The sequence below is a fragment of the Sinocyclocheilus grahami genome, unplaced genomic scaffold (assembly GCF_001515645.1).
Source record: "Sinocyclocheilus grahami isolate Dianchi unplaced genomic scaffold, SAMN03320097.WGS_v1.1 scaffold265.1, whole genome shotgun sequence".
Lineage (NCBI taxonomy): Eukaryota > Metazoa > Chordata > Actinopteri > Cypriniformes > Cyprinidae > Sinocyclocheilus > Sinocyclocheilus grahami.
Window position 1 is genome coordinate 529,944 of NW_015505444.1, and position 16,574 is coordinate 546,517.

Genomic DNA, 16,574 nt, shown 5'->3' on the forward strand with positions numbered 1-16,574 from the left:
TAATAATAATAAATTTAATACCAGATAAATTGGCAAATACACTCAAAGTTTCGGTTCCTTTAAATGTTTTTGAAAGATGTCGCTTATCAAAGCTGCATCTATTTGATCAAAAATACTGTAAAAACTGTAATTTTGTGATTTATTATTGCAATTTAAAAGAACATGTCTAATTTCTAATAGACATGCTGATTTCTCTAGAAACATTTCCTATTATTATCGATGTTGAAAACAGTTGTGCTCCTTAATATTTTTGTTGAAATTACCTTTCTTCATGATCCTTTGATAAATGTGAATTTCAAAAGAACATCATTTATTTGAAATAGAAATCTTTTACATGTCTTTTTTTATTTATATTTTATCTTTCATATTTAAATTATTTTTTAGCTTTTATTATAAATGTTTTACTGTCACTTTCAGTTTAATATTGACTATTTTTATTTAATGTGCCCTTGCTGAATAAAATATTTTATACATTTAAAAATCTTACTGACCTGAAACAAAAAGTGTAACTTTGCATAAACAACAATAATATATTTTATTATATACTAAATATCTATTATTAAAAATGATGATATTTAAGTCATATTTGTGCAGTGGCATTTTGTGATGTAGATTGTTGTACATAAATAAACTATGTCTAATTAAGCTACATGTTTCTAACTTGAGAATGAATGGTTGTTCAAATTTGTGCAATTATCCGAACAGCTCTGTAAACTCACTTTGTGAATACTGTCATTGTGTGCTGTTCTTTGAATGGTACCAATTATGCGTTAGCTAAATATTAAAGACGTGAGAACAGATTTTTAGCTGATGACAAAAAGTGTGAATAATGGCAGAAACATCAGCTGATTATCGGTCCATCTGTAGTTCTTGGTTATACAGACGAGAAGTGTGAGTTTGAGCAATTCAGAGCTTCAGGAGCCGAAGCCGCTTTATCATTTCACCGCCCCTCTTTATTCTCTCTCTGTCGTTCTCTTACATACACGCACTTTGTTTTATCTCCCCTTTAATTTATTTTTTATTCTCCGTGCGCCTGGCTTCATAAATCAGATTATGTGTTTCCCAAGATGCACTGCGCTGTACAAGCTTCTCTTATGAGGCGTGTGTGTGAGTGTGTGCACGTCTTTATTAAGCAGCATTTGTGTATGTCGCGGCTCCTGTGAGATGGAGAACAAAAGGAGGCGAGTGTTTATTTCTCTGTCGAGGTGTGAATCTGATATATCGACACAGATCCTCAACACATGCTGAATAGACAGATTCAAAGCCTTCATACGTCTGAGCATGAACTATAGTTCGATGATCATCTTCTGCGTGATTTTATAAAGCGAGCTGGTAGAATTGACCCAGATTTTTAATGATGTGTGTGTAGCAGGAGTTTGCGCTCACAGATCAACACTCCCTGCAGTCTTTGCTTTTAATAAAAGTCCACGAGTTCTTCACAGTAGTTTTACCATGACAAGCGTGCATGTGTGAGTTTACAATCTGTCTCGCTCACAATCTCCCCTTTCTTTTGTGTATCTATGTGTATCTGTGCATCACACACACACACACACACTTTCTACCTGCTTCTATTTATTTGTCAATCACTCAGTCACTGTTTCTATCTCCATCACATCTCCTGCCAGAACACTGCCTGCCTTCGTGAAAAAGAAGTGTGCTTAATTGTATTGAATGCGCACTTGTACTGAACTTCAAATCTTAAAAGTACATTTATAAAAAACTGTACTTGCAGATAGTATAAAATTAATGAAAAAAGGCCACTTAAGTGTTTCTTAGTACACTTAAGTGCACAATGTAATACTAAATTAAAAGTTTTACTTTAAAGTACATTTAAAAAATTTTAACTGTAGTGTGTTATTCAATATTACTTTTAAGTAATATATTTTTTAAATAATTTATAATATATTTTAAATGTGCTAAATTGCAACGTCATTAAAAAGTGTAATTACAAATATATTTAAATATTTGACAAGTATTAATAGGCATGACATCAAATTGAACAGAAATGTAAAAAAATATATGTTAAAAAGCATATATGTATATATGTAAAAAAAAAAAAAAAAAAAGGTAAAAGGTAAAAACTTTTTTCTCACAATCTCACAATTGAGAAATCTTCAAAAAATCTTTTTATCCCACAACTCAGAGGTTTTTGTTGCTGTTTTTTAAATACAATCATGAGTTTATATTTTGGACTGGACTTTATATCTCTCAATTCTGACTTTTTTTCTCTGAATTGCAAGAAGAAGAAAAAAAACAGAATTATAAGATATAAACTCAGAATTCCAAGAAAAACTTTTGAGGTTAAATTGTGAAATTAAATTGTGAAATTGTGAACATCCAAACTGTGAGATTAAAAAGTCACAATTACAATATTATAGTAATTACAGTATATTTTAATTTTCTATAAATGCTTGTCAGTACATTCAAAAGAAAACTTTAACCATATTTCAAAGACTAAAGAAGTAATTATGAAATTACATATGAAGATGCACTTCAGTTCTGCTTAATTGGGTCAAAAAAAGCACTCCTACGTTCACCTAACTGCATTTATTATGTCATTAAAACTATAATACATTCCCATTCATTTGAAGTTAACCTGCAATTAAGTGTCTGAAAACAAGATTTATTTCCATAAGTACTCTTTTTAAATGTATGCTGAAGTGCACTTCTTTTTCACAAGGGTGTCTCTGTCTCTCTCTCTCTCTGTCTGTCTGTCTGTCTGCAGGAGAATCCATATCTCTGCAGTGATGAATGTGACGCGTCTAACCCTGACCTGGCTCACCCGCCGCAGCTGATGCAGGACCGCGAGCGCAGCGGCCTCATCACCTACTGGCAGACGGTCACGTGGCGGCGGTATCCCGAGCCTCTTCAGGCCAACATCAGCCTGTCCTGGAACAAAACCCTCGAACTCACCGACGACATTCAGATCACCTTCGAATACGGCCGGCCCACCATCATGGTGCTGGAGAAGTCGCTGAATTTCGGCCGCACGTGGCAGCCCTACCAGTACTACGCCGACGACTGCGTGGACTCGTTCAACATGCTGGCGAGAAGAGCGCGCGACCTGACCGTGGCCAACATCACGCGCGTCATCTGCACGGAGCAGTACTCGCGCTGGGTCGGGTCCAAGAACGAGAAGGTGGTGCGGTTCGAGGTGCGTTCCCGCTTCGCCATTTTTGCCGGCCCGAGGCTGCTGAACATGGAAGGCCTGTACACGCGGATGGAGAGCATGAAGGGTTTACGGGATTTCTTCACGTTCACCAATCTCAGGCTCCGTCTCCTCAAGCCCGCTCTCGGAGGAACGTACGTCCAGAGAGACAACCTGATGAAATACTTCTACGCCATTTCTAACGTGGAGGTGCTGGCCAGGTGAGAACACACAAACTAAACAACCAGCATTAAATATTAAAACACAGCAACACTGACTTAGCCAATGGTGTGAGTTTGGGGGCGGGACTATCTGTTTGACTGACCAATGCTAGACGGCTGGGCTGGGGACTGTCTTTTTTAACATTACATACTTCACCTTTAAATGAACAATTTGTTATTCTAGCTCTTTTGCAGTTACAAATTTGAAAAAGTAACTCAGGATTCATAAATATGTATGAACATTCTGAATTTGGTATTACCTGATATAAATTGTAATTCTTATTTTTCATTAATATTTAATTATATGAAAATATACAAAAATAAAACACATTTAAATATAATTAATATTATAAATTATATATTAAAAACAAAATATAAAAAGGTGATACAAATTTAAAAATATACATATACAGTATATATACACACACATTAAAAAAAAAATATATATATATAATTTATAAGTATATATATATATATATATAGATAGATAGATAGAGAGAAAAATAAATATTTAGAATTTTGTACAACCTTATTTAATATTTAATAAATATTAATATTATTATTTTTTATGTTTTATTTATAATATAAAATTATTAATATTTTTCAAATTATATTATATTATATATATATTTTTTTACAAATTTAAATGCAACCCACTATCCCCAAATGTTTACACAGAAATGATTACTGTTTGTTCACTTACTTGGTATTAGATGATGACTAATCTACCCCATGCTATCATTGTGAGTTAAGCGACTCTACTGAGCCAGGCCAGTTATTATCCATAAAGTATTTGGAGCAACTCATCTAATCAGATTGTGTTGTGTAATATTATAGAGGCAAACGGATGCTTGTTTTCATAGGGCATGTTATCATAACCAATAACTATTAAAACTATCAGGAGGCGAACAAATGATCTGCAATAATGCTCAAGTCATTACTTGTACAGATATTGACTGTCGTAATTATATAAATGAGACACTGGGGTCTATCACAGGTATGGGCTGTAATTGCAGTGACTGACAGCATGTTAACAATAACCCTGTCTTACATATCCAACCATGACATGATGGCTACTGTGTTCAAGGAATAGTTTACATTAATAATGGAATTCTGTCTTAATATTGACACACAGTATTTGCTTCTATCCATACAGACTTTGCCAATCAATGTTCTAGCCTGAAATAAAAAAATCAATACATTAAAATAAATAAATAAATTGTAAATTAAATAAAAAATATGTTATAATAAATAAATAATCTATTCTCTCATCGGCACTGATAGCTTCGTGGGCAGTGCGCCGACATATAACATTAACTTGAAGTACTAAAATAACTATAATAAAAATAAAAATTTATAAATACTATATAGACACAATAAAAAAATTAACTAATAAAAATTAGAAAAACTCAACAAAATTACTAAAACGAACTAAAATAAATGAAAATCGAAAATAAACTAATTCTCTCTCTCTCTCTCTCTCTAAAATAATATCTCAATTATACTAATATCACAGCTTGAGGGGATTAAATGCAAAAATAACTGTAGAAATGCTTCCTCTACATCTGACATATGAGATATGAAACCACATCACAGACAGACAACAGTGAACATTAATGCATCTAGAAAGAATGCGAGCTGCAGCTTCACACAAGAACATATGTCAGAGATCACAGCGCACAAAGCGATGCCTATGGGCCGCCCAGATCAAATCTCAAATCTTCTCCTGTTTCCTGCGCTGATGTGGGGCTAAAATCTGAGGATTGGATTTAATTATGCTAAAATGTGGAAATCAAAAGTACTGGCTCTTTCCATGAAGAGGGCTCAGTGGGACGTCCTGTACTTTTAAAGCATTAGGGGCACAAATCACATGTCAAATCAGCCAGTGATAAACCATATATACCATAAATTTAATATAGCATGACAAATAGCTTGTTTTAAACACATCATAAGTCTGAACATTTAAAGGAGTCATGAACTGGCTTTTATATTATTTTATACTGTTGTCTGTGGTCCACTTATGACGCTCCCGTGGCTTTTCTACCCTGGTTTTGAGGCCGGCTCGAGAAATGCTGGTTTTTATGGGCGTGCCACATTGAAGACTTGGAAGTCTTTTTTGCATAGTAAACTAACTTTCTGTGTGTCTGTTTGACAAGCTACGTCCTTCATAGTTGAAGCCTTCTGTGACTTTGGTTAGACACGCACACATAATCAGGACACATCAAGCGATCTCTAACAAAGCTATAGTGACACATAGTACAAATATTTTTTACTCACATAAGTGTGCTGCGCCATTCCTGTTGGATCCAATATAGACGCCACAGCATTGCTTTTTAATCTCAGTCTCTCTGCAAATCCAGCATCGACCTGTGTCTTGTTTACAAAGGAATCCGCGGTGAAATGAAGCGAATAAACGTTCAATGTTTTACTCACGTGAGCTGAAACGTCATTAAAAATAAAGTTCAACCACGCATTCCCAATATTTGAATCTGAAGGAAGCTTATGCAGCGACGGTGTTCTTCCACAACCAGGCACTGCACAATATTTAGCGATCTTCAACGGCAAGTTTATTGCTTGGTTGCTCGATCTGGTAACTTACGTTATTTCCCTACTATGTCATGCGTGAATCAGTGGGCGGGGCTACAGAATTAGGCGGTGTTTAACCTGTCTATTACATCATAGGTAAGCACATTCCAGGATCTGGCGTTCACTGGGCCTGGTCTCAAATAAAAGCATTTATTTCAGTAACAAGGACGTTTTCAGTTCTGAAACTTACAGGATATTCTTTTAGTACGATAATCTCTTATATATATGTCACGAATCCGGTCCATGAACTTCCGTCTGCTTGCCATCAGAGGTCACCCTTTCCATTACATTGACTCTCGCACTACACAAACTGTTGCATATCATCCCGGACTACATATCCCATCATCCATTGTACTGATTGCACACAGCACTGATTGCACACAGCTGTATCCAATCACACATTCACTATATATCACTCAATCTGACTCCTATGAGACTGCCGAGTATTCTGTAACGGGGCTGACGAGACGTGAGGATCCATGTGCAAGCTTTTATTTAAAGCAGAAGAGGTCAGAAACACAGGCAGGGTCGAACAATGGCAAACAGGCAGGAAAACAGGCAAAGATCAGAAACCAAGAAAACAGACAGGGCAAGACTAGGCTAGAACTGGGACACTAACGAGGGCTCTGTAAAGTAGCTATCACTGCTGGCGATAAGCGCATACAATACTCGGCAGTCTCATAGGAGTCAGATTGAGTGATATATAGTGAATGTGTGATTGGATACAGCTGTGTGCAATCAGTGCTGTGTGCAATCAGTACAATGGATGATGGGATATGTAGTCCGGGATGATATGCAACAGTTTGTGTAGTGCGAGAGTCAATGTAATGGAAAGGGTGACCTCTGATGGCAAGCAGACGGAAGTTCATAGATCGGGTTCGTGACAATATATCAAAAGCTCAAGTAAAAGTTGATTTCTTAATTCATGACTTATTGTATTACGTATTCATATTAATAAAAATATTTATTAAGTGAACATGAAAGCGTCTCTGTGGGCCTGTCTATGGTGTTAGATCACACTTGGATCGATATTAGAGTCTCAGTATATATGATGAGTACATGAATACTGAGAGTATTTGTTTATTGTAAGATTTATGGATTGTCATTTCCGCTCTGAGAGAGGATTTAGACATCTGTATTAAGATACGCTTCACTGCACTTGACTTTCACTCATACTATCAAGCGTGACCCACACACACACACACACACACACACGCTCATCTTTTGCTGTGACGTAATGAACGGCTGCTGAGGTTGCAAACCGCTGTTATGAATCTGACATACATTTAGTTGCATCTAAAGACACACACACACACACACACACACTTGACTTTACACAAAGTATGAAGTATAATCCTGACATGTGCAGTTCTGCATGACAGCGAGCGATGACGTGTGTGTGTGTGTGTGTGTTTCTTTGTGTGTGAATCATTGGTGAGACTTTTCCTGTAGTATTTAGTCATATATAGAGCCGTTTAAACAAAACCGATGCACACACACACCCTTGGTAACATGATCAATAAGTTATTCTTAGGCTGAGACTGGGTAAGGTATGGCTGACGGCTCTCGATCGATCACAACAAGTGTGTTTTCTGAAGCAGACCAAAGTGTGTGTGTGTATATTTTGTGTATGTTATAGGAGCCAAAACTCTTTTTTTCCTCAAGGTTTTCCATTTTGGTCTCGTGCGGATTAAAGGAATAATTTACACAAAAATTATAATTCTGTCATTTACTCACCCTCATGTCTTTCCAAACCCACATGACTTTCTTTCTTTCTTCTAATACAAAAGGTGAATGTTTAAAAAATATCCTGGTCTTTTCTATGTAATAGTTTATTATTATTATATTACTATATTATTAACCATGTTTCCCAAGTTATTGGATGGATGGATAAATGTTATTATTATTATATGGGAAATATATGTTCATCAATAACTAAAAAACAGGAAACACATTTTGGTAAAAAAAAATTATAAATATTATTAAATAATAATAATAGTACAATTATAGTTATATATTATAATAATATATTATGTATATGTATATTACTATAATATTAATATAAATAATATTAAATAATGTTGTTTATTATTATTATTTACATAAATAATAATAGTTATTATTATTATTTTATTTTTTATTTAAACTTCATTTCAGTGAACTAGCTTGCTGTCAAGGCAACATTAAGTACTACAATAACTACAACTAAATAATCAAATAAACTACTGCATAAAATAAATAGACATATTTAAAAAAACTAATAAAAATGACTAAAATGTCCCAAAAAATTCTCAAATTAAAGTGAACACAATATACAGTGGGTACGGAAAGTATTCAGACCCCCTTAAATTTTGTATCAATGGTACTAAAATTACACTGTTCATGGCCTTTAAAATAGCCAATTTCTGTACCTCACTATACCTGCAGATGTTAAAAGCTAAATGTGCAGTCAGCTGGTTATTATCACAACTTTAACAAGATCAGGTATCTTGTATCACCCTGAAGGGATTTCTTCTGCACATGAAATATTGATTTGAGTTGTAATTATATTTTATGCAAGACCAAAAAGCATGTGGATTGATATGAGACATAAAACTACCACAGCTATATAGGAAATCTAGTGTCATAGTGTAGAGAATGCTGTGATTGACCAATCAGAATCCAGTATTTCAGAGCATCACATAATAAAAATCATACACAGTCGATGTTCCACACTGATCAGCACAAAACTGAGAAGCTTTTAGTGTGTTTGTAGTGAGAAAATATCAGAAAACGTGGAACATCTGCAATGAGGAGGAGACCAGAGGATTTAGATGAAGCTGCAACGACCTTCAAGAGTTTCGGAGGTGATTTAAACTGAATAAAAGAGCAAACATTATCTTAAAGGAGACATATCCTACACCTTTCTCTGAAATATTGTATCTTACACAGCATCTTTGTCCCCTGATGTCCACTTACTGTACGTCACTCAAAGTGTCTTACACCAGAAACATAATTTAGTTCATCATGACTGTTCCCCTCTGACCCTTAGAATTAAACAGGCTGTTTTTGCCACTGTACCTTTAAGACGTTTATATGTAAATGACTGACTAACCCTATGCATACGAGTGTAGATTACACAGCGGATCAAGAGCCTAAATCTACATAAATGTGAGGTTGTAATATGTTAATGAAGGCAGTCATACTGTTATAATTTAGAAAATATTAGAACAATTCTAGCTTCAATAACTCATCTGGATAGACTATACACTCTTAAAAATAAAGGTGCTTCACGATGCCATAGAAGAACCTTTTTGTCTAAATGGTTCCATAAAGAACCTCTAATATCTGTTTCACAAAAGGTTCTTTGTGGCGAAAGAAGGTTCTTCAGATTATAAAAAGGTAAGAAAGAGATGGTTCTTTAAAGAACCTTTGACTGAATGGTTCTTTGTGGAACCAAGAATGGTTCTTCTATGGCATCGCTTGAAGAACCTTTTGAAGCACCTTTATTTTTAAGAGTAGATGGAGTTTTGTCACATAGTACATATATTTTTTACTTTTTACTTTAAAAGTAAACCAAAAATAAAGTGTATGTAATAATAAATGAATCAAATTGTTTAATAATCAACATGAAAGTAAAGTTTATTTCATTATGAATTAATCAAATTTGTTTAATAATCAACAGTGAAAAGCATATATAAACTTTTTAAATTATATGTGGCTGTAATAAAAAACTTGTTTTCATGACAGATTTTTTCAACCGTAAATTAAATAATGAAGACAACAGGTTAAGTAAAAATACAACAATTATGTAAATAGTACATATATTTAGCAAAAATATTTTTAGCTAAATAATAATATTATGGTAATTGAATAATGTTAAGTGACATTGTTTACAAGCTGTTTTATTGACGTCTTTCAGCAGTTGAAAGAAAAGCGCTAATTAAACACCCCAGTTTTGGTCAATGATTTCAGTCGAAACCGAATAGTTAGTAAATAGCCGAATATTTTCTAAAGTTTTCAACAGGAACTGAATAAAAATAAAGTTCAAGATCCAGCTAAATTATTCAGCTGCTGTAGTTCTTTTTACATTAATAAAGGTCATTTCTGAGTCAAGAGCAGCTAAACATTTTCAGAGCTTGAACACCTGATGCAGTCGCACCTACACGTATATCTGTGTAAGAGCAGCTGCGACAGCTACAGGTCGCCAATGAATAATCTGCGCCCTCAAAGCTCTGGAGGGCTGACTGGTGTCAGTACATGAGAGATCACACACACACACACACGCTGCAGCTGCTACAGATGGTGCATGGTGTGACTTTGTGAAAAGCCAGGATGTCTGTCTCTGTGAGTTATAACTATAGCTGGGTGTCCTCCTCCCTCCGAAGGGCGTAAGAAGAGAGAGTGTGTGGAGATTGTGTTGTGCGGTCGACCCCTGGAGAGACTGCATTAAAGCATTCTCACAGGAAGTGCGGCGGCTAAAAGAGCGAGACCACAGCAGATTCCACAAGACAGGGATTGATAGATTTGTGAAGGAACTCAGAAATCAGAACTTTACAAAGACTGCAGCAAACAACCGTCAGACACATTATGACATACCCTCATGACTGGTTTTGTGGTCCAGGGGCACATATTACAAAATATGAAAATATTTAAATTAAATAATAAAGTAATGCAAAAATTATTCTGATTACTGTATTGTGAAAAACATGAATACATAAAAAATATATACATGAAAAAATATATTAAATGTTATATCAACATTACAGTAATCAGAATTGATTGTTGTGAAAATGTCAAAATGCTATATATATATATATTAAGCAAAATATAAAAAAATATCTCAGACACACATCTCTATAAGCAACTGTCTTTCAGGATTGCACTCGCTGCTCTCATTGAAAATATTCTTTGTCCTTGCTGTGCTATACAGTAGTTCCCATCGGCCGCCCCGAACCACTTCTGCTATCCATCTACCTGATGATGAAGTCAGTCATACTGGAGGATGTATGTTATGTTAACAGCATCATTCAGTACAGGTCAAGTCAGAAAAAATCTCAAAATAAGCACCGCTGCTACTTCAGTTAATGAAAAAGCAAACTAAGCTCCGCTGAGCTGTGACTCCTCTGGGTCTCATGGTTTTATTGCATGCCTTGTCAACGTTTAGCAATCTGGAAGATGTAATTTGCTTTTAATTTGGTTTTTGATTGTGTTTATTTAATTGTGCTACATTTGCAAAGCAAAAATAACATGAGCACATTTCAGATGTATCGAATTATCCTGAATAAAAATCAGGTAAATTTTGCATGTGTATATATCATGCATACCAGGGTTATTATAGTTTAATAAAACTAAAACCATAAAACATGTTGCTGGGGAAAACCCCCCAAATACATTTAGTTTAACATAATTTATTACACGGCTCTGTGGAATACTTGATTCTGATTGGTCAGTCGCGACATTCCGAGGTATGTTATGTAAGGGATAATGTACATCCAGCCGGTTGCTAACGCAGAATAACCCCCGAATACACGGGGGTATTCGAAAAATCGAATCAGGACTTGTATCACCCTGAAGGCGGTTATTCTGCGATAATAACCAGCTGGATGTACATTATCCCGCTTTATTAAACGTTCTCTTCATGGAAGCTTTGCGTTTGGTTAGCTAATAAAATATTAAAACTCAATTTAATATTATGTGTACAATTATTTAATTATGTCATCGCGGACTCGCTCTCTCGTTTCATACAAACGCAGCTGCTGCCATTTTGGGACTATAAGATAACTAACAAACTGGTAAGATTTTTAAAACATTTTCATCTTAAATCAATATATTTTATGGCTTTAATTATTTACGTGGTGAAATGTTAATAATGTAATTAAGTGGTATGACTGCACAGTATCCCTTAAATGTCCGTCTAGTTTGTACTTGCCGCTTGCTCACAACTGCTGTGTTCACTGAAGCTTTGCTTTCAAATATTTCAACTCAAATCAATATTTTGCATCTAATTATTTACTTATTACTAGGCAAGTAGCCGTGTAATAAGTGGGATAATGTACATCCAGCCAGTTGTTATCGCAGGATAACCCCCTTCAGGGTGATACAAGACCTTACGTATGAACATAGCTAAAACTAAAACTGAAATAAAAATGTATTAAAACATATATATATGAAGAGTTCATTTGCAAAAACCGATAACTCCATTTAAAAAAATTTTTCAGAAATCACGTTTTTTTTATTGCGCATTCCAAGGAATATCAATCAAACTGCAGTTGGGTTGTTTTAATTAAGTAATAATAACTTAAACAAATACAAATTAAAGTTAATTGAAAGTATGTTTTTTTTTACACATTAAGGGGGTCATATGATTTAAATTTTTCCTTTCTCTTTGGAGTGTTACAAGCTCTTGGTGCATAAAGAAGATCTGTAAAGTTGCAAAGACTAAAGTCTCAAATCCAAAGAGATATTCTTTATAAAAGTTAAGAGTTAACCACACCTACCTAAAACGGCTAACCTCTAACCCTAACGGCCTTCCAAAAGAGGACACAACTAGAAATCAGTGGTTAAGTTGTATTTACAGAAGTGTTCCAGAACACTTCAACCCTCTTCAAATATATATGAAGAGTTTGGTTCCAAAACGCTATAAATCCATTTAGATTAATTTGAGTAAAAATGTGTTTTCTTTACCAAGAAAGTGGCAAGATGAAAACCACTATTTTCTGTTTCAAACTTTCACATAGCATCTTTAGGTTATAATAACATTAAAAATTCAAATCCAGATTTAGATTTTCAAAGATTTATTATAAAATTGTATTATTTTCCCCCCAAAATGCAATAAATCCATGACACGTTTTTTTGTTTTTTTTTCAAAATGCAATAAATCCACTGAATCAATATAAAAGTTATTTTTCATATTGAAACTGTTGAAAATACACAACATAGTAAGTTGATCCACATATGACAGCCTCTGAACTTGGTCAATACTAATCTTATGCAGGCACTGGACTAAAAATACATTCAATCAGTCATAGCTCCAAAAAGAATTCAACGGGTCATAATGCTATAAATTAATTACAACAACAACAAAAAAATTTCATCATGAACATACATGAACAACAAAATCACATTAAACCATAATGGCTTTTCTCTTACATTCAACTTCCAAAAGTGCATTCATTTAGTTGACTAGTGCTATACGCTGTATTAACAAAAACATAAATGGCATAAATAAAAACACTTACACTGACAAGCTATGCAATATCGCGTTCATAATCAAATGTGACTCATCTGCGATTATGAATGTGATATTGCAGTGATCTACGGCTCTGTGTATTAAATGCCGCTCCATCTGAAAGCACGTGATAGAAATTTACTACTAATCACAGAACCGGCTTTACTTACGAGATGCGCATGACAATCACATGCGATTTATCGTGCAGCCCTAAGTTTTTTGTTTGTTTGTTGATCACAAAGTACAAAATAGATGAGTAAAACTAGGATGCCGGGTGTATTCAAAGCAATAAAAACACTTACACTGACAAGCTATGCAATATCGCGTTCATAATCAAATGTGACTCATCTGCGATTATGAATGTGATATTGCAGTGATCTACGGCTCTGTGTATTAAATGCCGCTCCATCTGAAAGCACGTGATGGAAATTTACTACTAATCACAGAACCGGCTTTACTTACGAGATGCGCATGACAATCACATGCGATTTATCGTGCAGCCCTAAGTTTTTTGTTTGTTTGTTGATCACAAAGTACAAAATAGATGAGTAAAACCTGGATGCCGGGTGTATTCAAAGCGCTGCCATTACTGTCTAGAGTGCGTGGAATGGTGTGCTGTGATTGGTTGAGCGGATATATCGCATTCTGCAGAGAAGGGAGACTGGCGTTTGTCACGGTTTGGAAAAAAAGGGAGAAAACATGACAGAATAACTCGGCGGATATCGCATTTTGGGTAAAATACAATACAAAATTTTCTTTTCAATAACAACCAGATACAATACTGATTTTGGCGGAAACTCAATAAAAAAAAAAAAGGCATTTATCAGGCTTTGGAACCAAACTCTTCATATATATATATATACTGTATATATATATATTAAAACTAAGAATATTAATACAAATACCTAAAACTGATATAAAAATAAACTATACAGATAACAAATCACAAAAACAACATTTCTGAAACTTTAACAAAGTATATTTAAAATGGGAAAAATCTATTTCAAGCTATTAATAAAAATAGCTCAAACTAAACTATTAATAAAAATAGCTAAAACTAAAACAAAAATTTTTAAAACTACAGCCAAAAACTAAAATAAAATAAAAAAAGGAATACATAAAAATAAAAACTAATTCAAACTATTATTAAAAGTATAATAGTATAATAACTATAATAATCCGCTGAAGTCCTGCACTATTTGTTTTACTCCCAGCCCATCGCTGGACTACACTAGTTCATGTCTGATAACTTCAGAGAGCTTGTAGTATGTTTAAATCAGTAATAATTCAGAGAGAGCAGCACTTCCTCACATCTTCAAAGGTGCTTCAAAAGAGGAGAAAAAAGTGCGAGTGAGCGGGAAAGAGGATGCAGGAGAGAGGTGTCAGTGCAGACGGAGTGATTTATGCTCCCACATCGACGGCTGATTTGATAATCAGTGAATTCTGCCTCCACCGCCTCCCAACTCACTGTCAGCACTTTTCTCAAATATTTTCCTCATCCAGTGCTTCTCCTCCCTGTCTTTTTCTAATGCAGTTATTTTACTGAGGAGAACTCCTTCAATTTTTAAATGAACAAACAAAGTAAAACAAACAAACAAGCTTTGAGTCCCATGTCTCTCATTTCCCATCTCTGCATCTTCGCATGCATCCTTCTCTTTAGCAATCCCTGTATTTACTCTGTTTATTTCTCAAGAGAACCCCTTAGAGAGAGAGAGAGAGAGAGAGAGAGAGAGAGAGAGGGAGAGAGAGAGAGAGGGAAGGTGTGAGGATGTCCTTGGAAAGAATTTGCCTTCACGAATGCTAAAACATTTGCATACTCAGAGCTTTCACACTCTTCAGCAGCATATTTCTGAAGTGCTGCACTACACACTGTTACTATAAACACTCACTCACTCTATACATCACAAACATGTGCAAAACTCATAACACAACAATTGGCTCACGTTCAGTTCATGAGTGTGAACTTTAACTGAATTGGTGGTAACACCACAGGAATTAACTGGAATTAACTAAGCTGTAATATATATATTTTTTAATAAAATCACTATAGGTAACGCATTCTGGATCCATTAAATATAATGATAAATAAACATAAATAAACAAAATATAAATATATATACACTAAATACAAATTTCTACTGATAAAATTACAAATTTCTATCTATCCATCCATGTATCTTTTTATCCTTCATTTGATCAATTCATCTGTCCATCCATCCATCATTCTATGCATCCTTTCATCTATCATTTCATCAATCCATTCATCCTTCCATCGTTCTATGCATGCTTTTATCTATCTATCCATCCATCCATACATCCATCGTTCTATGTAACAAAACAAAATTACAAAAATTCAAACTAATTCAAACTATTAATAAAAATAGCTAAAACTATAAATAACAATAAAAAATTACATTTAAAAAACAAGTGTTTTATCCATCCATCCATCCATCCATCCATCATTCTATGTATCTTTTTATCCATTGTTTTACCCATCCATCCATGAGGCCTTTTTCAGGACTTTCAAACAAGGCTTTATCAAGCCAACATTCAAAGTTTTATTTTGACAAACATGCTTTTCTATGAAATTTTTTTTTTACATGAAATGTACAAAAAGTTAAATTTTGTTGAATTTCGATGCATCAATTTGAATTCTACTTGCTTACATTCAAATTTGTATTGCAATTCTGCATCCTGTTTGCAGAATTCAATTCTCAATTTAGTTTTGAACAGTGCACAACTCTATTGTCGATCTACTATATAAAGAAAACTGACTGTATTCAATACAGAGTTACTATGCACTAGATATACAGTACAGTATATTATATCCATTATTCTATATTTCCCACTAGAGTGAAAGAACAATCTCATGTAGGAAGACAAAACAATAAATATTAGCAAGCAGAAAGCGGATGATGAAGAGAAAATGGATGTTAGATGTAGATACTGAAGATTAAATTATTAGGCCTCTTCTCGCTCTGAATATAAGTTCTTATGCAGTAATGTTTAAGTGTGTGTACTTGTTTCCTTCTTCCTAAATGAATGAGTTTTTTTTAATGCAACGACTGGGAAAGAGACAGAGTGAGGAAAACTCCAGAATTTAATAATCTTTTATTGCATGCATATGTACTATAAAAAAGCAGTAAACAGTGTTTATGTGTGAAAGAAACACATGTGATGTGATAGATGTGTATCTATCTATCTATCTATCTATCTATCTATCTATCTATCTATCTATCTATCTATCTATCTATCTATCTAACTAACTAACTAACTAACTAACTAACTAACTAACTAACTAACTAACTATCTATCTATCTATCTATCTATCTATCTATCTATCTATCTATCTAACTAACTCACTAACTCACTAACTAACTAACTAACTAACTAACTAACTAACTAACTA

General features: G+C 34.2%; 1 protein-coding gene across 1 annotated transcript in view; it reads left to right on the plus strand.

Moving 5' to 3' along the window:
• The window catches only part of LOC107599395 (uncharacterized), a 76,713-nt gene that overhangs the window by 12,833 nt on the left and 47,306 nt on the right, over positions 1 to 16,574 (plus strand). Inside the window, exon 3 of the mRNA XM_016290974.1 lies at positions 2,726 to 3,369. Within this exon, the coding sequence (XP_016146460.1) occupies positions 2,726 to 3,369 (644 nt within the window). The remainder of the gene's footprint in view (positions 1 to 2,725; positions 3,370 to 16,574) is intronic.